The 23,915-nt window shown below is 40.0% G+C and overlaps 1 protein-coding gene across 1 annotated transcript in view; it reads right to left on the bottom strand.

The window, feature by feature from the left end:
- Positions 1-6,006: 6,006 nt before the first annotated feature.
- LOC139739324 (short transient receptor potential channel 7-like) overlaps positions 6,007-23,915 on the bottom strand; it is a 33,403-nt gene continuing 15,494 nt past the window's right edge. The window contains exons 4-12 of the mRNA XM_071649938.1: positions 19,487-19,702; positions 18,363-18,527; positions 16,164-16,425; positions 11,587-11,826; positions 11,042-11,297; positions 9,073-9,283; positions 8,138-8,326; positions 7,512-7,632; positions 6,007-6,302 (exon numbers count right to left, since the gene is read on the bottom strand). Of these exons, the coding sequence (XP_071506039.1) occupies positions 6,007-6,302; positions 7,512-7,632; positions 8,138-8,326; positions 9,073-9,283; positions 11,042-11,297; positions 11,587-11,826; positions 16,164-16,425; positions 18,363-18,527; positions 19,487-19,702 (1,956 nt within the window). The remainder of the gene's footprint in view (positions 6,303-7,511; positions 7,633-8,137; positions 8,327-9,072; positions 9,284-11,041; positions 11,298-11,586; positions 11,827-16,163; positions 16,426-18,362; positions 18,528-19,486; positions 19,703-23,915) is intronic.

Below are 23,915 nucleotides of genomic sequence, written 5' to 3'. Positions count from 1 at the left end.
CTTCTGACCAATCCACATTGATAATGCGAGCCGAAGTGCAAACCTTAGCCTCATAGAAAAAAAAAATGGAGGGGTAAGTATATAATTTTGCCCACACCCCCCTCCCCCCCCCCCAAAAAAAAAAGAAAGGTTTCCGAGACGAGAAGATATTCTTCCTTTTTTGACAAAAGAAAATTGTCCCATAAAAACATTGGAAGGGCAAGCATATTTTAATTTTGCCCCCACTCCATCATATTGATGATTAGTGAGATGAGAAGATTTTCTTGCTTTTTGACGGAAAAAAAAGTTGCATCTATAAAATGTTAGAGGAGGCAAGTGCACCATATCTGCCCCACCCTACATAATTATAATTCCCGAGATGAAAAGATTTTTTTGCTTTTTTTTTGGTTAAAAATCTGTCCAATTATTTCACCCAAAGTGTGCACCAGATGGCAGGTTGGTGAATTTCAATTCTAAAAAAGCAAAGTCTCTCTCTTGTGTGAGGGAGATAGCTCTTCCCACACCCTCCCCCGTTCGGTCTATTTTCAATGGACTTAATACACCTATAAATTGGCAGATTTACAAATGTTTCATCGAAAGTGTGCACCAGATCTGTCACTTTACTTAGTTAAAAAAATGCAAAAGTTCCGTCGTGGGGGAGGGGATATTACACCTCCTTTCAATTAACAATTAACCCTTTCCCAATGGCGTAGCAAAGGGAGGGGGCGATGGGGCAGTCGCCCCCCCCCCCCCTAAGATTTTGACAGGGGATTTGGAAGGCGGAAAAAAATATATAATCGAATACGGGAGAGGTATCTTACCCCCTCCCATTGCCTTGTCCCTTCTATAGACTTAGTACACTCATGACACCAGGGGGAATGACAATTTCCGAATTTTCTACAAAAATGGGGCTTCAGATCGCTTTATTTCAATTCTAAAAACTCAAAAGCTCCGTCGAGGGGGAGGGGGATTACCCCCTCCCAGATCCTCCCCGTAAGCTCTATCTCACTATACTTTGTACAAACACAGAGATGATGCACACTCGCAATAAGAGCCATTAACACTTCAATAGAAATACATGTTGAAAATTATTTGTTTAAATTACTATTATTTTTCTTTTGGAAGGGGGCTGCAAAAATTCAAGTACAGTTGTATTGCATCAAAAGTTTGCACCAGATCGCTGGATTCAGGTCTAAAAATACAAAATCATCTTCATTTGGGACGAGAAATGACCCTTGTGTACACCCTCGTGTGCTTGCTTTTTCTGTTTGATTGCTTAACAGACAACATTCATAATATTCAGTGTAAGAATTAATACAAGAAGTTTATTCAAATTACACCACTTTATAGGCAAATTGGTCAATAATGATTTTCATCAAAATGTACTGCTACCTTAGTGGGACTGTTTCAAGTCGATAAAACATGCAAAACCTGCATCAATTGCAACATTTACAACATCAAAATGCAAAAATTTCTCGCCGTGGGAGAAGGACAACCCCCTCCCACACCCTAAACCCTCGCTCGCTCCGCTTGCTCGGGCTCGGTCGCGTCCATGACACCAGTGTACGAATTAATACAAGAAGTTTATTTAAATGATACCATTCTATAGGCAAATTGTTCATTAACAATTTACATCAAAATGTACTGCTACCTTAAATAAGTGAGACTGTTGCAAGTCGATAAAACACGCAAACGCCTGCATTAAATTGCACAATTTACAACATCAAAATGAACAAAAGTTATCACCATTGAAAGGGAAAACCCCCTCCCACAAGCTAAACCCTCGCTCGCTCCGCTTGGTCTTGCTTGGTCGCGTTCATGATATCCAGTGTAAATATTAAAACAGGAAGTTCATTTTGATGATACTACATTATAGGCAAATTGTTCAACAATAATCTACATCAAAATATATTGCTACCTTAAACAAGTGGGACTGTTTCAAGTCGATAAAACAAACAAAAACATGCCTAAAATGGCACCATTTACAAAATTAAAACGCAAAAAGTTTTCACCGCGGGAGGGGGGACAACCCCCTCCCACCCCCCCTTGCTCGCTCCGTTCCCTCGCATACCAACAGCGCCCCCCCCCCCAAAAAAAAAGGATAATCCTAGCTACGCCGTTGCCCTTTCCCCGCTTGGTTTCCTTTAAAAAAAAAAGTCTGGGGATTGAGAGCTTTCTGAATTCCCAATATCTGTCCAAAAGATCTCGTTACATTTAGTGTCAAAACGCAACCCCCTTGAAAAATCTGGTGACGCCCCTGAATATTTGCATTGAAATATGATCAAATCTGGAGTTTTATGGTCCCAGCATTCTTTAGCATGAAAAACATGTTGATATTACATGGAAGTGACCTTGAGTTTGTGCTCCATGCATGTAATTGCTTTTCTGAAAAGTTAGCAAGGGAGTCAGTTGCATGTTCAATGATTTCTCCTGACAACACTAGTCACACCAGTAACTAATTCATACAGGAATACAGGAATTAAAGTGAGTCAAACCCTGACCACTCCAAGAAGTCACCAAACAGGAGTCAAACACAGATAAAAGAATGCAGAGGGGCATTATAAGGCAGTGCCACGTCATATCAACATTTTTTTTTTTGTGCTAAGGAAAATGTTGACCATAAAACTCCAGATTTAACTATGTTTCCACGCAAATATTACACAGGGTGTACTAATTGTTGTTGCCATTATTTTCTCAAGTATGCATAATATTTCAAAATTAGGGTTATAAATACTAGTTTTCTGTCTCAAGTCATAATATTTGATGTCATTTTTACAATCTCTGCGAGACTTGTGAGATAAAACAAACAATTTAAAGAATTACATTCAAATTCTTAAATGTTCACATGGGTTGTACTCACTTCTGTTGAAACTGTATAATCATACTATATTATACAATGTAGCACACTTAGTTATAACAAATCCACCATATTTCTTCTCACGCTATTTTACACAGTTTGCTCGTGAGTAATACGATTCAGATATGTATCATAGTCAAGCGAATCATGATTATAACCTCATTACAATATCGGATGATATCGGATTGCCACATTCTGTATTAATCTGTAAGTGTGTTAAGTGTGGTAAGTGAGTCACGAGCAGAAGATGAATATCATCATTTGACCCAAGATGCGTAAGCTATTGCACAAGGAAATAATAATATAAGATTCCGGTCTTGTAAAAACAGGTCCTATGACAACCCCTGAAGATTATAATTACGTCTGACGTCACAAACTGGGGAATTATCTTTTCTGCGTCCACTAAATGGCCTATCTCTCAAAAGGAGACTCTTGCCACTCAAAAGACCGAAAAAATGGTTTCCACCTTCAGCAAGAAGACGATTTCAGGGAGCCTCCAAGGTGACGTCTGAGACGTCTCCAAACATGGTGACAACTTGCGGAAGGCACTTGGACGTCGTTGCGGGACTTCTCCAAGACGTCCTGTTAATTTCTGAAACGTCCTATCGACGTCTCCACGACAGTTTGCCATAGGTCTCAGCAAAGTCGCGGAGAAGACGCGAGGGCTTTTTTTTTCTCTCCTCGAAAGAGGTCGCGGAGACATCGCTGAGACTAACTGGAGACTAGAAAAGGTCTTCGAAAAAAAGAAAAAAAAACATGTTCGATTCCCCCGCTACCCTCTGACACCTGCCTGGTCTCCAGAATACGTTGCGGAGACATTTTCGCAACCATCTACACTCGAGTCGCCACAGGTAGCCATGGAGTCTCCAAACCAATGAGACGCCTGCTTATTAGAGGTCCATCGCCCGAAAAATAGGCTACGGAAAAAAAAAATTACACCATTAATAGTATAGTAGTGTCAGGAGAGAAATTTATCTTTGATTTTGCCAGTGAAGTGAAATCGAATTTGTTTGAATTTGTAAAGATTTAGAACTTTAAAGTTGTCCTAGAAAGCCACTAGGTCAAACTACAAGAGACTGACTGTCTGGAAATTTACATTAAATGAGACAAAGTAAAAGTTAAAGAATAAACTGGCATAGTAACAGCATGTCTAGATCAGTTAAATTTAGACAGGGCAGTCACATGAAATGAGACAAAGCAAAAATTAAAGAAATAGCATGGTACAGCATCCCTGGCTTGCAATATTATGTATGAATTCAGACTACAGAAATTGAGTGAATAGAGGTGTTATGTAATGGCTCCCATCCAGGTGGTGGCTAGGAATGTTCTCTAGCTCAGTCGAGACTCAGCTATGTCAGTGTCACTAGGGTGTTGGTTGTAGTTTATTGTTCACAAGTTCAAGAGTAAAAATGTTATGTAACAGCAGTCTAGACGATGGCTAGACATATTGTGTATAGTTTCAATAGGGCTATATTTAAGCATGATGATTGGATGATTTCTTTAGTGTAGGAAAGGCATGAAAAAGCAAATGTATGGGAGTGTAAGGGACTTTAGTGTTAATCTCTATGGCTAGGAGAGTTAATAAAAAGCTGATGAATGTAGGGGATCGAGGAGAAACACTTTAATAGACATCCAGCATAGATCTCCGCTTAGGCAGCAGTCGTTCTTCTGGGGGTTTTCTACGTCGGTGAGATGCGAGCTCCAGCTGCCGATAAAACTGAACTCGGACAATCATTATCCGAACTTTGGAACGGAGCTCAATCTCCATTTGCCTGCTCGCCGTCGTTTGAGCTCGGGCATCGCAGGTCAAGGCAGGAGTCTGCGTGGTAGCAGGGACTAGTGAATGCCGAGGAGCTGATAGGACCGCCGATAGGGTAGCGTCTAGCTGAGTGGCCAAGTCAAGGGGTGCTTCCGAGAGATAAGTCAAGCGACTGTGCCGAGGTCGACGACGAGTGTATCCGGCATTGATGGCGACTGAGCCAAGCTGAGGGGATCACCAGTTCAGGTCATCCAAGATAACCTAAGTTATGTATTTGTGATTTGTTTCATACTATCTTTTATGCTCAATGTATTGTTATGAACGAGAAAGCTACAAAGACTTGAAAGATTAAACTCGAACATAACTGTATACGAACAGTTTGAATTTCCATTATTTCGGTGTCAGAGTAGCAGAGAAAAAAAAGTCACTCACGTGACAAGTAGATTGAATAAGTATAGCATAACAATATTAATGGATATGGTCGCCATCTTGTTATAACCAGATGCACCGGCTGACATGGCAAGACAAAATTTTTTCAAAACAATTCAGCAGGTCTTCCCTGCCATAGACAATGATAGACTCAATTGGGGAACATTTCTTTTTCAGATAATCCATAACGGATTCTGAGATGTTATCCCGGGAGATTTATAATTGCTATTGTTAGCTTGTGCCTCAGTATAGGGTCACCGACATTTAATTTGGCATAGTGGTATCTATTTGACTTTGCAGTTGATATGGTTGATGCCTTCATGAAAGGTATTTTTTTTTCTTTTCTCGGATAGAGTTTGGTTGGTACAAAACAAAATGAACAATAATGACATCTTTTATCGAACAATATATTCAGGATTGTAGACCTATTTACATCAATAAGAGTAAGAATCTTCCTGTTGAAGTCAACATGTATTAATTGGATGAAATGGAAACTGCAGTAGATAATTTATAATCATTGAACTTCCTCTTAAAAAAGAAGAAGAAAAGGATGACTGGATTATAACCGGAACGAGCTTAGATACAAATACTATTATAATTATAACATACTAAAACTGAGACATGCACCTTACGGGGAAACAATATCGAAATCCATTAAAGAACAATCAAGCGGGACATATCACCAGGATCTAGTTTACTGAATCTATACAACATATAATTATTTCTTCTTCTTAATTTTTCCAATCAGTAATAGCTAAAGAACCTCGTCCAGATTTTAAACGCAGTCAGGATTCAAGAACACACAATACATTCTCCCTCAGAGTTCATCATCTATGACCTCAAGTCAAACTTCCTCTGTGTTTTCCTCTGTGTTGTCTTTTGATTATTGCTGATGATCAATTTAAATATCACTATTTCCTTTAAATACATACGATGATGCAGATTCTTGTATATACAAACAATGATATTAAAGGGTCTGAAATCATTTCTCCTGCTGCTCATTCAGGTTCTCCACGATTTTCGAAAATTCCTCCCGAAACGATTTCATTTGCGACGACAATTCGTCACTCTTCTGCCGGAGCTCGTCGGTAGCCTTCAGGACGACACTCGCCTCCGCCTCGTCGTTGTCCTTGTCGTTGCCGCTGTCGTCTCGCTGTCGTGTCGCACTCGTGTTGGCTGACGATTTACTCCCATTCACCTTGTCCGATAACTTCTCCAGAATTTCCAGCACGTCAAAGCGGAAACTCGAGATGTCGTTCTTAATCTCATCCAATTCTCCTGCAGAAGCAGAACATCAGACTTAGTTGTGGCGTTAACGCATTCTTAACAGCAATCAAACTCATAAGATAATAAGTATGAATTCAGCGTTGATCGCGCCCTTTCAAAAATAAAAAAGTAAAGTTGCAGCATTCTCTTTTTATCTTTATGGTCCCTATCTCTCGACCAAATTCCCGAACTCACTATTATACACTTTGCTCGAATCTTATGGACCATAATGTCGGATGTCCCCTATATGACATTGAGTTTGAAACATAAAGATCAGACCTCCTTTGTGGTGCAACACGTGCACCGTTTACGTTGTTTTCCTATTAATGAACACTTTTACCCAAACGTACTTGCCATTGGTGGTCCTACAGATACACCTACAGGATCAACTTGTAAAAGGCGTGCATGACAGAAATGCAGATAAAAGAATATGTTTTTCTTTTCTTTTCTTTGGCGAATGGAATGGGTGGGAACAACATTTATTGAGGCATTTTTAAGATTCTTGTGTATCAAAATAGTCTCCCCAATTACCTCCTTGAAGCTAACGTCAACGTAAGCGCTGCACTGTCGAGAGATTGAGCAAAGATGGACACACGATAAAGAAAATGTTTAAATTCAGCTCTGATCGTATAATCAATGGGTCATTTTCGGAGGGGCTTTTTGAACTATTGTATGGCCACCGGTTGAGTTTCTAGGGTTCAAGCCACAGCTGCAACTTCGTGATCAAATAAAGTATAGCAAAATATTCGGGTAGTCGGCTTTATGATGTGTCATCCACATCGTAGATAGAAATTCACACCTTCGATGACTTCGTGTAAAGTTCCTTTTTTTTGGGGGGGGGGGGGGGGCGGGGGTATCATGTGACATTCTGGAGACATTGTACTTGCTTCGGCTGTTGATCGGCTTTTGACCATATTCGGGACAAACTTGAAAAAAAAAACAAACCTCGAATTTGACAATCTAATATATCGCCATCTCAAGTGTTAATTTCAGGACAATGTGACTAATGTGACCGTAAGACTCAAGACAAAAAGAAGACGACTGCGGTGTTCAATCTAAGTGGTGCAAAATGCAACTTACACCTACATTGTCGAACATTGCAACTAATGACTCGATCTATGAATTGCTTATTTGGACCCGTTCATTGTCGCGTGTGCCTACATGAGAAGTTGTTTGGGCCCAAATAGTGTCGCGGTATCTCGTTGCAAAGACAAGTTTTACCTTCATCGACCTCATCGGAATCTTTGGTTCTCTGGAGCTGGAAGAGGAACCTCTTGATCACCACCTTCATGAGATCTTCGTGACTGGTCACTCGTCTCAAAGCTGCATTCAGCGCAGTGTGCTGGCAAGAAATGAAGGGAGAAGAAACCATATAACAATCGGTCTCAGATGATAGGTAGCCCGCTAACGGCCAAGCGAGCTTTTCGAACTGTGAGATGTATCGTCAATTCGTCATTGCTTTCAGCCTTACTTATGTCTTTCAAGGTAAAACACTGGGCACGAATGGAATTTCGAATAGGACAACTGCATAATTATATTTGAAGATAAGAAATTTGCACTCAAATCCGACATGTCCGTTTCAATCCCTCCCTTGACTTGTATTTTTCCCTCTTTTCTTCCCTTCTGGGAGACTTCTGGATCGTACAATCTAAGTTTAGTTCACACTTCGAAGACTGAATGGTTATTCTGATATAGGCAGTGAACTTCAAAGGTCTTGATTTTAATGCTGAAAGGAGGTTAATGTCTTCATCAAAATTTCCTTTCTGGAAAATAGATGAATGCTAGCATATTTACGAAAAACGGGCAAAAAACTCCTTTAGTGGGGCAGTTACCTGATCATCATGAACTTGGCCAGGCCTGTGCATGAGGCGTTTCCTGGACCTTCTGAACAGCTTCGCTTTCAGCCAGCGGCAGGCGTGTATGATGGTTTTTAATGACGGTACAATGTTGAACGGTGCGGGCAAGGTGGCGCCCTTGCCGAAATACGACAGCCACAGCTTGGCTCTTGCAAATTTCCACTCGACGTCTTCGTCGTTCTGTTTTAAGGAAAACGTAAGTTAGAAACAGCATGCTAACAATTTGAAGAGTTTGATCGCAAAACGCAAAACGAATTAATTCCATTCTGGTCAATTCGAGATTATTTTCGATTAGACCCGATAAAACACGAAGAAAATAGTAAGAAAGTATGAGATACTTTTAATGATAAACGTTCAAAAATGTTCCATGCTCGTTAAGAAATGTTCCTGTTATGAAACAAGTCATGTATTATTGGAAGGGTTGTAATCTTGATCTATCTTATATAGGGACTTACATCAAAATGTTGAAAATTACGCTTTAATAATCAGCTTTGCAATTTAACTCAGAAAGTTTGCTAAAATGATTATTACTTGATATAATTCTAGTTTTAACCACTTAGTGTTACTGTCGGTTGTATCCCTATAGCTTCCTCTCTTTCAACTTGGATTCTGCTATTTGTAACACAAACATTGTCTTTACTATTTTTACCCATGACCTGGGAGTCCCAGTTGTGTCAGCAAGAAGAATTTTACTGCTACAAGTTGTGTCTATATACATTTATTGCCTCAGTTAGTAGCGTTCATTTTAATTCCTCTAATTGTAATGAAACTAATAGTGCTTCCTCGCAACCGTCACAACTAATTCAAACTACATCTATGATACGATTTTTATATCATAATTATGGGCCGAAAACGTTCATTTTTTTAATGTCTTCACTGTCCCTTCACAGTATCGGCAATGATATCGACAAAGCTTCGGACTTTACGTTTATCTCGTCAAAAGACGTCGACATCATGGCAATGAGCATGTTGAGCATGACGATGACCATGACGGCCTGGTAGGTGGCGTAGAGGATGGTGCCAAAGACCTGAGTCAACAGGTGTCCGCAATTGGGCTGGCCTTCCGGGCACTCCGTATCCGAGGTGTCCCCCATTCCAAACAGTGCCCACACCAGCGTGCGGAACGAATTCCCCAACCTTGATTGTAAGCACGAAAGAATTTACGAAAGTTTGAAATGCTTTCATTTTAACCTCCCGTTAAAAAGAAAAAATACCGGGTGCCCCAAAATAAGCGGAACGGTGGATTTTCAGTACCTTGCGTTCTAAAAGTGGTATATTTTTTGACATCATTAAAAAGAGCATTTTCCGCAGAAGACAATGATACCAAAATCATTAAATTTGGTTTAGTACCTTTTATTCTACGCCAATTTCTGAAAATGCAGTCATTTTCAAATTTCTCCGGATTTTTGCGACTAATGAGATAATAATTTGAGTGCGACACGCGATCCATACGGTGAATATTGTGTAAGCTCGGTGATCCATGTCAACAAAAACATACAGCTTTCACATTGGGCACGGGCCAGGAATAAAAAAAAAAAACAGTGTGTGTGTGTGTGTGTGTGTGTGTGTTTGTGTGTGTGTGCGCTCGCCCAGTATGAAAGCGTTATCTTTTGTTGACATGGATCAACGAGCTTACACAATTCACCGTATGGAACGCGTGTCGCACCCAAATTATTATCAAATAAGTCGCAAAAAATTGAAAATGACTGCATTTACAGAAATTGGCGTAGAATAAAAAGTACTGAACCAAATTTAATGATTTTGGTATCATGGTCTTCTGCGGACAATGCTCTTTCTAATAATGTCAAAAAATATATCACTTTTAGAACGCAAGACATATATATATATATATATATATAATTGAAATTGAAATTGTAATGAAATGAAATTTATTTACGAAGCAATAACATCGAAAACAAGATGAAAGTGCTAAAAGGTAACTAGCTGTTATCATGATATACGAAAATTGGATGGATGATGCATTGAGGTCACTATCTAGCAATGAGAACAAGTGAAAAAACTGCTTGAAAGTTTTCGTTTAGTAAAAAAAAGAAGGGAATTGTACGTGGGCAAGCAAGAAGAATGTGGCCTTTGAAATTATAGTACCTTTTTGCAAGCAACATTGTATTTCTTACTCTTTCCTGTTCTTCTTCTTCTTCTTCTAGAGCTGCCTAAACAAGTCTAAAGTCTACATCGTGACCAGGTAAGGTCAGACGATAAATCATCCAGACCCATGTCTGGAAGGAATAATGCAACTCCTTATGGTAAGATTTTAAGCTTCCAGGAATGCGTACACCTTTACAAATATGAGATTTTCCTTAATCCTTCTGTGTCCGGAACTTTGGACAAGGTGTACAACGCTTGAGGATTTTCAGCGCCAGTCGGAACTCGAAGCATACCAAGGGTTAAATCTATTCCACAATATTACTGTGTAGGCAGTTTGTAAAGAGTAATGCTTCTTGGCAAATACATGCACTTTGATTTCCTTGACGAACCTTCCTTGAATGTTTTGCCAATATTGACGTCATGTATATCATTGTACGTCCAAAACTTCACCAAACGTGGTGACCATCACCGCCTTGTCCTTTCAAGACTTTGGTCCAATCTCCATATTTTTTTTTTTGCCTCATTAGCGTTGTCTTAGCGTTCGCGTCGCAGACGTAAAGCTCGCTATTGTCCGATACGAGGAACAAAAAGTTTTTACTCTTGAAATACTAGAGCGGCATGGTAATACACAACCTGAGCCACTCGCTTGCAAGGCAGACACGTACGCTACAGGCTGAGTCACCTCGCCTCCCGCCCGCTCTGTCCCTGGTACTGGAAAAACTCAAGAAAGCTGTAAATTTAGGGTCAGAGCAAGTGTGAGGTGTATGATAATGTTGTCAAATCACTCACGTGCCAAAACTGCTGTCGTCCGGGTAATACCAGAACAAGTTACACATGGCGCAGAAGAAGGCTAAGAACACGACGCCGAACACGGCAGCGAACCGCGTTATATCTGTCATCATCCGGCCTAGGGAGATCTGGAGGGGGCCCAAGAACTCGCTAACGGGCAGGATGAAAGAGAGACGGGAGAAACTCAGGACATTTGCCATGGCGAAGAGCGCCTCCGCCACAAGAATTGGATCGTCGTTACGCCAATTTTTCCGATCTGGTTGGGGCCAAAAAAAGATCAGGTGACAATTAAAGATCAAAACGTGAACTGGGTGGATGGATCGAGGGCAGCCCTCTTGAACGGTAAGTCGTGTGCTGAAATTCTATCTAGTGTTTTCATCGAGGGGCAATATGTTTCATCCATCATACATACGTCGTATTGACGCCCACACTATGCAATAATGTCCTCATGGAATCTAGCTGGCTGCCCTAATATTTCCATTTTATGTAGTCCTATCAGCAGTATACTGATAATTGACTTGAATTTATCAATCATGAACACTCACCGCCCGAGAGGTAGTACAAGTGTGTTAATGCAATTGGGTTTCCCGCTTTCAAGAGATCGCACTGTTCCTTGCCTCTGAAGTAGCTTTTGGCTCCCACGACGTACATGGAACTGATGGTAATGAGTAAGAGTGCACCGATGAGGAGATTCAACATGGCCAGGTCGATCCAGTTCCAGATGGACCTGAGGTAGTCGTATCCCCCTTCACTCCAAATCTGCTTGATCTCTTGCCATGCCATGCCTGCATGTCAAAAATATACAAAGAGGCCGAAAACGGACAACTGAATAAAGAAAAGGAGAGGTGAAAGTGACTGGGAAAAAATTCCAGGCATTCAAACTATACGAGAATGTACGGTAGAGAACTCAGCCATTGGCTGCGCATTAACTATTGGCTGAATTTGCGTAATATGAGAGGTCGTTCCGCGCGCAAACGCCATCTTCGTTCCGGCGCAATGTTTGATCGCGACGCGACACTAACTATCTGACCGAAAAAAAAAAATGGACAATATCATCGAAATCCGTGGAAATACGGAACTGATGTCGTGCTCTCTTAAAAGCGTGAATATCGTTGGTTTGCTTCGTACTCAGCATGGATGAACCAGCTGACAAAACGGAAAATGCAAAAGCCAAAAAAGATACCAAGCTGTGTGAGCCTAAGACCAGCCCAGCTCCGGCAGCGAAGAAGAAGGCTGCTGGCAAAACACTGTCTAGCGGCGGTAGGCCTAATAAGGCATTCCGCCCCGCGGCTTCGGGGAAGGCACCGCCGAACCCGCCCGCACCAGCTACTACAGCTCCGAACCCGACAGTGACTACAGCGGAGAATAGCACGGAGGTTAGTCCCGCATTGGGAAACTCGAGTCAATGTTCAAGATGACGGAGACCTTGAGCATAGCTCATCATTGAGAACAACATGCAAACACGCCGCGGGATTGATTTAGCGACTTTGGCGAGTGCGACACGCAAAGGGGAAGCAGCTCACCACTCATCATAGAATTGGCGGATAATCGCAGCGTGGCTGATTTCCTATCGGCGAACCGCGATGACGCGGTCAGCTTGTTTTCGGACGTACAGGAGGCAGATAAAGACAAACGGTCAGAATTCAACATACTACAAATGGCTCAGAAATTCGTGGCTCCGTCCGGGATAGGGGAACCACTCGACGAGGATGTCGCCGACACATTATGTATATGATGGGACAGAAACTTGATCAAAACATCTCTCGATGAAGCAGCAACTCACTACCCCTGCCCATAAAACTGGGCATGTCTGGAAACCCCTAAAGTTAATAGTACAATCTGGGAGAACATCTGGCAGCTGGCGGCGTCAAGTCTGAAGCATGTGATGAAATGGCGTTGCAAATTTGGGATTGGTGTATAGTGGAAGACAAATTTGGATAACAGCATCTCAACTAGCAGGTTCCACGAACACAGAAGCAGATGCAACGTCAAGGAATTTCAACGATAATATAGAATGGATGCTAGACAGGACAATATTCACCGAGATGGTGCAGAGGTATGGGTTACCAAGCGTAGACCTTTTTGCTACCAGACTGAATGCCCAGCTCCCAACATACAGTTCCTGTGTGTGTACAATAAGTTCAAGTTCACCCGTGTGACACCCCTCAGGAATGATCTATATTGGCTTTCTATCTCTAAGAGAATTGAATTCAAGACTGCTACACTTGCATACAAAGCCCTCCATAATGAAGTACCAGTGTATCTTTCTGAGCTCCTCCACATTCGCCAGTCAACTTATAACCTCAGGTCCACCACACGTATTGTGCTAACTACCCCAAGAACCCGAACACCGCCGAACAGCCGGACGTCGCGCCTTCAATATGGCAGCACCTCAATCCTGGAACAGTCTCCCTACAAATGTCCAATCAGCAGTTAACACAGATCAATTTAAATAACTGTTGAAAACTTATTTGTTCCGGAAGTAAGGCCTCCACTGCTAGTGATCTGACAAGTGTAAAGTCAGTGTTTATTTGTTTTGCTTTGTACTTTCTGTGTTTTGTAAATACTGTTGATTTTTTTTTTTTTGTATTTTGTTACAATTGTTGAAGCGCTTTGTGTCTGTTTAGAAAAAGCGTTATATAAATATTGGTTATTATATTCCTGGAGACCAGATCCAGGGGCATGGGCAGTAGACGCATTCACCATTGATTGGGGACCCCTATAATTTTATGCATTTCCCCCCCCCCTTTAGCCTTGTTGCAAATGTGTCTCAAAAAAAAACACACACACACACACACACACACACAAAACAAGATTATACTAGGGGAATTTTGATAGTGCCCAATTGGCCGACACAGCCCTGGTATACCATACTGCGTAACATGCTACAGGAGGAACCCTGGGAATTGCGAAAACGCCAATTGTTAACTCAACCCATTACAGGTAGGCCCCATTCACTTACACATCTGTCCCTCTTATGTCGCAGAATTGGAGCAAACATTTCGTAGCTCAAGGGATAACAGAAGAGACCGTTGATATAATGGCAGCGTCTTGGAGGAAAAGTCTACAAAGGATCAGTAATTTGTGTATATCAGGAAGTGGCATAGGTTTTGCGGCGAACGTCATTTATTTTGGACCTATACAAAAGTGGAAAATTTGTCTGCCTTCTTTAATTTCCTTTACAAAAATGGAGCAAGCTACAGCACCTTAAATACATCGAAGAGTGCAATCGCATCAGTTGTTCTTCTACTGGACGATAAACACACCATTTCTACACATCCTTGGATATGCCGGTACTTCAAGGGCATCTTCAATCTCAGACCACGCACTCCGCGATACAGCTTCACATGGGATGTAGGGAAGGTGTTGAACTACCTCAGACAAGTAACTCTAGCTCACAAGATTTCAATGTGTCAACTGACACACAAAGTATGTTTTTACTCGCGTTGACTTCTGCCCAAAGAGTGCAAACAATGTCATACTTAACCCTTGACAATGTGAAGATTGTGTGGAGATAGCAGTTGCTGATTTCATAAAACAGAGTCAACCTGGGAATGTAAGAGAGAACGTAACACTGAAAGCCTTTCCCGAGGACAAGAAACTCTGCGTTGTACACTACATCAAAGAATACGTGTACAGAACAAGCACATTGACGAAGGATGTGAACGCACTATTTGTCACCTACAAGCAACCTCATGGGAGGGCATCAGAGCAAACCATCGCTCGATGGATTAAAACTGTGTTGAAAGCATCAGGCATCAACACTGGTCTCTTCAAAGCACATTCAACAAGATCAGCGGCAACCTCGTCTGCCAAGAGGAATCATTTTCCATTAGCAGACATTCTCAAACATGCTGGATGGAAAAGTGAATCCACGTTCGGGAATTTTTACCTGAAACCCACAGCCCAGGCAACCTTTTTTGTACAAGCAGTTATGGGACAACAGACCCCTAGGAGGGGACAAGATACAGTTCTTCAAACATAATAGGTAAAGTTGCCCAAAGCATTAACATTATCTCTTTCACATGTCCTCTGTGAGCAATGATTATACTGTCAAAATCTTTGAAGTCTCATACTACGCAAATTTAGCCAATGGTTAATGCGCAGCCAATGGCTGAATTCTCTACCGTACATTACGAGATGAAATAGAAAATTCAATGAAAAGCATGAAATTTAATGCATATTTTATGAGTAATGGGAGGGTAGAGAATTCAGCACCCTCCACTCCCTCCACTATTCTGAACAGCTTTAAATGTGGATTATACAAAACTATTTTATCTCGATGGCAATTGCGCGCGGAACGGCCTCTCAATATATACGCAAATTCAGCCAATGGCTAATGCGCAGCCAACGGTTCAATTCTCTAACCTCCCAGTACTCATAAAATATAAATTTAATTTCAATGTTTTTCACTTAATTTTCTATTTGATAGCAACCTTCTCATTATCAGTTTAAAACGTGCGAAACCTTTACACCGATCATACACTGAAGTAATGAAGATTTTCGTCCACTAAATCCTGCTGCAGCTCGGATAATACATTCAATACACAAGATATTCCAAGCATATGGATCTCTGTATTGGTTATTAATTATAATCTAAAAAGATCAACATAATTAACTTGTGCTTTGATTGACATACAGCTACTGGATTCAATAACCTTCATTGATGACTAAGGTATCTCGTCCACACAATAAATCCCATATCGCTTTAACAAACAGAAAACTTTGTATATGCGTATGAAATATCATATATCTTTGTATATTAAGATATTTTTCTTTTTACTGTAATTAGACAATAACATGAGAAATCGCGATCTAAAAACCATTAACATGACAGAAAAAAAGTATACAAATTTTAAAATATTGAGTAATTGTTTATGTTTTTATCATGATTACATTTTCAAATACAAAGGTGACATCTTTAGATAAGTATTATGTTTGATGCGAATTTTAGGTTTCCATGGTAATTATGAGATCTAAAATGAGAAACGGTAAGAAAAAATTATATTTTCTATCACTATTGCAAAATACGAAGAAGATGAATTTCCCAAATATTTCAACGTAAAATGATGTACACGCAAATGACCGAATTCAAACAACAGAGTTGCCTCAAACTCTTTACCGATGACAAATATCAAGAGCAATATTTCGATGATGCTCAAACTTGATGGCCTGATGACGGATGTCTTTGTGTCCTCGACGGTTAGAGCCTCCATTAGAGGCTCGCACCTCGAGTGGGTCTCCACGAATTCATTCAAGGACTGTTTGTCGACTTTGAAGGTCTCGGCGGTGACGGACTCGAGGAACATGAGAACTAGAAAGCACATGTACATCGACGACTGGGTGAAGAACTTCACGATCGGACTCCGCATGAAGTCGCCGAACTGAAATGGTGTAAGACAAGGAAAATTGAACGTTAGTGCGTGATGTATATAATTATCTCGTTTGAACGTGAAAATCCTCGATTTTCATTGATCAAAGGTGCAGACACTAGTTTTCGTCATGTCGCCCGGCAGTCAGCTGTAACCGTTTTTTCTTTGTAAATGTGCGTAAGTATACTTTGTGCTTATACTCTATACTTTGTATTAACGTTTCCGCATTGTGAAATTGCACCCTTTTTGTTTGATATTTCTCTGACGGGTGGACCACTCCATTTTAATGGCTTGATTTCGCGTAAAGATATATTGGATTAGGTGAGACGCGGTATTAAAGATAAATATCGAGTGCCTCTTATTTGCTACTGGTGATTTCTCAAGTGCTATGCCCCTCGACTTCGTATCGAGGTATATCACTGTTGAGTTGTAATAGTTCCCATGATGTGTTACCATGTTAATTCAACATTCATACATGTGTGCGCCCACAGACCTACAATGTAGTCATATGAGATGGACATACCTACAGACTCTTCTGATCTTCTCTGAAATTCATATACAGTCACATACACAGCCATCCGCGCGCGCGCACACACACACACCCACACAAACGCACGCACGCACACACACACCCACACATTGCATCAATACGGTTATCAGAATAACGCAAAAATACAAAATGTACCTTGAAATACAAAGTTACATTGTATATTCAAACGGCCTGTGCGTGGCATTTTTACCTCCTGTCAGATGCTAAACAGTCATGAAAATGTTATGAAAGAAAAATATGTTATGAGGGCACAGAGAGTAGTTCACGTTACGATAAAACAGTTGCAAAGATGGCATAATCATTTTTAGACAGAAAGATCCGTCTGTCCGGAGGAGTCTTTTATTTATTTATTTATCTATTTTTTTTAATTTTTTTTTTAGGTAAGTTATCGCTCTCCTCCGGAGACAGGCGGAAGCTTGTACTGTACATTACTGTGGGGAAGCTCTAACCACTGTCTGTATGGAAAATTGGGTGAGGTACCTCACCTCAATTGCGTCTATTAAAAATTCACAGCCCTAGATAGGCAAGTTTTATAGTAACTTGTATAGTAAAATCAACATTTCAAGAATGCATTGCACTCACCATATTAACGATATATCCAACAATATATTTTGGTAGAATTTTCATGAAAAAGAGATGCAACTCTCAGCCCATCGGTACGGTCGTAACAGCTCTTTGACATGTGAATCTGTTAGCCAATCACATCAGATTTTTACGTGTTGCTTATTTTTTTCAATAAAACACGTACCTCGCATGTGATTGGCTAACGGATTCAAAATGGCAACTTACTGCTAGCGAACGGCGATGTTGCGATATGGATACAAATTTCTGCGATCTAACCTAGTTACTGATCTAACCTAATTACTGTGATTATTTCGATGGAAAAATGTGAGAAAGTTACCCCAAATATTGCTTCATAGTGTGTCATGTCGTGATAAACTTGTTTGAATGTAAAAAAGCTATCTGAAATTTGGTTTATCGTAACGTTTGGTCTGTGCGCGACACGCGACCGCTGGCAGAGCATCCCTACAGGAGTCAGCGTAGCCTTCGGTCTGTATAGGAGGGGATCCATGAAGCCACACGCAGTCTCCGCAGAACATATTATCCCCGACGACCAGATACAGACCGATCTTTCGGTCAAAATTATGTTACACCAGTCTTTTTCTTTCTCTGTTAACAATGTCTTATTGTATTCATGTTGACAAGACTTGTTAAAATGAAGTCCTTGGGACAAACAATTTTTCATTGATTAAAGATATTTCTTTTGACCTTAATATTTCCTTTGCTGCAACGATATTTTTGTCATAACTATGTTCGTTATAACGGGAATGCACTGTAGATGCACAACATTTATAAGACATTGCGCATGATGCAAAACGAACAACGAGATAGGCCTTACCCTTCCGTAAGGGTAGACGAGATAGCCAATAACGGAGAAAGGAAGCATCAGCAATATCAGTGGAGCGAGGAGAAATCTTCGCAATTTACTGGTTTGGCGCCACCCGGGGAATCCGTTATACCACAGGGTCGACAGATGGTGCTGGCAGTTAGGGTGGGCCACAAACTGTGCGGAACAGGAAATGTTATAGAACCAAATTCAAGCTGGCTTTGAATAGGCATCGAAAAAAGAATATATGATAGACAAACAGACACACTCATAGAGAGAGGGAGAGAGAAAGCGGCAAAAGTGACAAGAAGTGAAATTAGGAGATCATTGGTTGAAGCCACGGAAGTTTGCAAGAGTATTTATCCCTGATATTATACGAAATGGATTTTTTTTTCTTCAAAGCTACAAACGACAAAAACTCTTTGAATTTACCCCATGTGATCACGGAGTGTAGATGAAGACAAAAATATATATAGACAAATAGTCTTTATTCATTGTTGTCTTCATTTTCTTCTCTTAAATTCATTTTTTTTTTTAATTTTATCACATCACCCTTGGTCAGGTGTTATACGTTTTACATATTTTTTTATATTGGAACCTGACTGAATACTTGCGCAAACACACAAAGACACAATAATAATATTTCCGACATCTTTTCCTTCATACAATTCAGCTACAGTTTGCTCATGCATGTCCTTGAACTTCAAATTTGGTTTTATTGTAAAAAAAAAAGAAAAGAAAAATGATCTGCATTAATGTCGCTTGTATATGCAAAAGTTTCATTGTACTATTTTTTTTAGGGGGGGGGGAGGGAGGAGTATATGCAAATGTCATAAAAGATTAGAGAAAAGAGTTGGGGCTCAAAGAAACAGAAAAAAAGAAGAAGGTAGGCATACATTCTACGCAGGTGAACCTGTCAATCAAGCGGTATTGTAATAGAATTACACTGCTACATTTCTGATATAGGGGAGGCTGCTATGTCATCAACACTGTTTAGTGTAATTTGTTTAAAATTTTTCATGGTATTGGTTTATCATACATTCATATAATTATAATATCTTATGATTTTGTCGAAAATGAAGTAGAATGAAATGAAGTGTTCCATTTCAATGAAATGCTGCCACCTACGGCCGCACCTGCTTCTGTCGATATTTGATGGCCAGTTCAAGCCTTGGGAGTTGGTTGTCGTCACCTCGTGTGTCCAGCCTGGGGTTCGGCTTTGCTTTCGCAATCTCTTCCTCCGTCGTCGCCTCCTGCTGGAGGATCGTCTTGACTTCGCTCGTGTTCTGACACATATCAATCAGGTTGGAGGCGAACTCCTTGCACTTCTCCTCCAGATCTCGGTATTGGTTCTGGGATGGGCAGAATCAGTTCTCATGATGTTATCATTATCTGAATAGAGGGGTCGTTCATCCAAGATGAGTACGGGGGGGGGGGGGGGGAGGGGGAGGGGTTGTTGAAGGGATTGTTTTGAGAAATGATTGTAGATATTATGATTGGTATGAATTAAAGACATGTTAGTTATTATAAAGTTTATAAATCTTGGATCCCATAGCCCATTTCTGATCTATCATGTTGATAGATATGAAATTGGATATCCACCGTTACATGTTCTCATCATTGTCACATGTCAATTTGTTTTCATTGTGTTTTGATACTTCAACCTTGATTCATGTTTCAGTTATGTCATGTTCAACACTGTTTATTTTGTATATGATTTTATTGTTGCGGATATAAAAACAAACAAACAAACAAACAAGAGTATGACACAATGTTCCTGGTTGACCTATACGTTTGCTGACTCGCTAGTCACTTGGGGATAACCATGAGGGAACGGCATCATTCGCCCATTTTTCTTGTGTTGGTCTCCTGCCGTAACCATGGTAACCAATAACAATGCGACGTCGCAACTGTATAACCTTCCATTTGTCCCGCTGGAACGTATTAAAAAAAGAAAATGAAATGGCGCCCCCATAATGATGATCGGTGCAGGAAGTAGCTCCCTACGTCGCAAATTGTGCGGACATAAAAATAGCCCAGAACGCGTAGTGACAAAACTCAGACGACGCAAGCTAAAAATAGATCGACTAGACGCGCGCTTCTGCGCATGCTCAGAACACCTTTTCCCTCTAAACGTCCCCGTCGCGAAAATCTAAAGCTCCCTATTATGTGAGTGGGGACGACGTACTTCTGTACTGTAGAGAATACAGTATCTCACGGTGTGTTCATAATGTGTTTACATAATCGGCTATGTGACATGCAATAACAGTGAGGGGACGATTTGCGATGTTGCTCTTCACACAGTGTTGATATAGTGATGTTCTGTTTCACACTGGATATCATTGAGTCACATTGTGTTCACAATGTTTAAAACGCTCAAAATGAACAGTGTGAAGACATTTCACACTGTTCACAGCATGTTTACACTGCGTTTCACATGGTGTTTTGACACTACAGGGCACTGTGTTCACTATTTGTTAGTTGAATCTTACAGTCATTTCTAATAGGTCTAATGTGGTAAAATTTGAAACTCTGGCTTAATTTTTACGGAAATTGTTTGCAATACTCACGATTGTGTGTAACCATGATGTCATGTCGAATATCTGTTCTCCATCAAACATCGAATAATTACATTGCTAGTTGCCCCCGATCACAAACCCGACAAACTAAACGATCACTTGTGAGTGGGGACACTTTTTTTTTGTCATTCTGATCTTTTCTTTCTCTGTGTTTCTCATATGATAACATTTACCTTAATGAATCATAATCTCTATGACACATCTTAACATGTTGTTATTTCTTTGTTTACACACGTGTTCTTTAACCTGAGATCTTTTTTTTAAAGAACCCAGACGTCTGTTGATGAAAGGGCAATACCTGATAATGTTTCATAAATGAACGTGACAAAGAGTAAATGTGATGGTACTATGAAAAATGACAACTTTGCGTTGACTGAATGAAGACCAGCATCTTGATTGAGATGTCTATTAAAATATGAAAAACAGGAAATTCAAGGAAAGATAAAAAATGATGGTACAGTAATGAATGATACGGCCAACTAAGGGATATCGGTAGGGTACCTATGCTGCTGAAATTATCTTCAAAATGATATCTGAGGTAAATAAGGTTGTGGGTATACTCGTCGCTATTAAAACATCAATGTCATCTCTTTATCAAAAGACCAACCATAACATTCAAATTCATGCGCATGTTTATGTTTAGGTTAAGGGTCAATTTCTCATTTCCCGCGGAATGTCAAGGCGGCACCATACCAAAGCCTTGAATTTTGATGTGAATGTGTGTGTGCGTCAAGTGAGTGTGTGTGTGTGTGTGTGTGTGTGTGTGTGTGTGTGTGTGTGTGCAGGGGTGGGAGGACTGCAGAGCCCTCTGAACTAGTTCTTTTTAGTTGCTGGTATACTGACCTGTCCACGGTAATAAAATCAACAGTGCAATGCACTTTTACCCATATATCAATTAACACATCGGCAATATTAAAATGAGGAATTTTGTACTTGAACTATCTGTCAGATTGTACCTGCACTCCTGTACTTACAGAGAACGTGCCAATGCTATCATCAAACGTGTACTATGTTAATACTTTGGAGGACACAAAGAAACAGAAAGTGCTCATTATTACAACAACTCTATTCCCTCAAGTCTATTGACCTCTCCGTTTACTACACATGGGCTCTCCTCCCTCTAATGATATTCAACACAAAACCACGTTTATTTGCCCAAAATGACATTATCTTTTTAAGATGTTTGTCATGTTTTCAAAATCAGTTATGTTGTTGCAATTGCATGGGAGACTTGAAGATATAACTAAGATTTAAAAAGTTGTGCATACAATTATGAACTTCAGGGGTCTTCATTCTGTTTTTGATATATCCCTATTTTTATTTTTATGAATATTCTCTGAATCATTGGAATAGGTACCTTTGAAAATAAGTGCAAAATAACATCAATTGCTACATGGGATTTTAAAGTAAACCCAAACCCAAACATTAAAGCGAAAGCAGCAGTGTTAGCCAAACACTTGAGGAAAATAGGACTATCGATCAAAAAGTTATGATTTTTTAATGTTTTGGTGGCGTCATCGCTGGATAAGAAGACTACTGCAACATCATTATAAAGAAAATATAAGTAAACTTTCTCAAGATTTTATGTCTTAATGAAAAATACACATTTGATTGACTAGCTACTGACATTGATATATTCTCTGTTTTCTAAAGAAAGAAGGTCAAGAGTTCTTTCATTATTGTAGATGAATGAAAAAATGTTGAATTTTCTTTATATTTTGTATGTGTTGTATCCATAATGACGTCATGAAGTGTAGTGGTATCTTTATCTAGCGATGGCCACGACAAGCACCGAAACTTTAAGAATTCACAACTGTTTAATCTAAATTGTCTGATTTTGCTCATACTTTTAGTGATGTGTTCTACTTTGATTGCTTCTTTTGCTCTCCACATTTATATTAATTGGGTTGTGGTATCTTTATAATAATAATAATAATAATAAGGTCTTATTTACCCAGGGTAGCCTCTTCAGTGTTGCCACTGCTCTACCAGAGGGCCCTGCTATTATTATTACCCTAGCGTTGCCAGGTACCCATTTATACACCTGGGTTGAGAGGGACAAAGTGGGTAAAAACATCTTGTCCAAGGATGTAAGCACTGGGCGGGATTCGAACTCGCGGTCCTCCGTTCGGGAGTCGGGAGTCTTATCCACTATGCCACAGCGCCGAAGAATGTGACAGTGTCTACAATATCACGTAAACGCATTAACGTGAAAGCCGTTGCTCAAAAGGATCATTTCCGATTCATGGATTTCTCATCACTTATCTAGTTGTTTATTAGGGAACATTAAAGTGGGTTTTTTGTGTATATTTCTTTTTTTTTTAAATCTCAAATTTCTCACCCATGACTAAACCAAGCATTCTTTTTTCTTTTTAAAATCTATTCTGATATACATTTTAAGAGATCGACTCTAAGAATGAACGCTGTGCTTAAAGGGGCATCCCAGACGATTTTCATAATATTTCACATCATGTAGTACATAGATTGACAGCTCCATGTACATATTTGTGGAATTCATTGTGGTCGTTGAACGGAGAAACCAATAATCTGAAAAATCTTAAACAAATTACACGGAACAGTGTTGATGACATAGGAGCCTCACTTATTTAAGAAATGTAGCAGCGTAATTCCATTACAATACCGCTTGATTAACAGGTTCACCTGTGTAGAATGTATGCATACCTTCTTCTTTTGTTCTGTTTCCTTGAGCCCTAACTCATGCATTCTTATGGTGAGCCTGCCATGTCATCATCCATGTTCATCGCAATTTGTTATGATACAGAGCGTATAAAAAAAAGTAATCCAACTTTGGAGGGCTGCCATTTCTTAATTGTCAGTTATGAAGAGCAAAATGTTAATTGTAAGGAAAGGGGAACTCTTCCTCTTTCCATTGATACCTAATTATGTTGACAATTGTCATGCATGACTGAGCACATGGACTTTAAAGACAACAATGACAAATTGCACTTTTTCCAAGTTTGCGCGT

This window comes from Diadema antillarum, unplaced genomic scaffold, assembly GCF_040938485.1.
Source record: "Diadema antillarum isolate AM-2024a unplaced genomic scaffold, OU_Dant_1.0 seq00000793_RagTag, whole genome shotgun sequence".
In the NCBI taxonomy this organism is placed as follows: Eukaryota; Metazoa; Echinodermata; class Echinoidea; order Diadematoida; family Diadematidae; genus Diadema; species Diadema antillarum.
The sequence above is the reverse complement of the archived record's forward strand: the minus strand, read 5'-3'. Positions and strand labels throughout refer to the sequence as shown.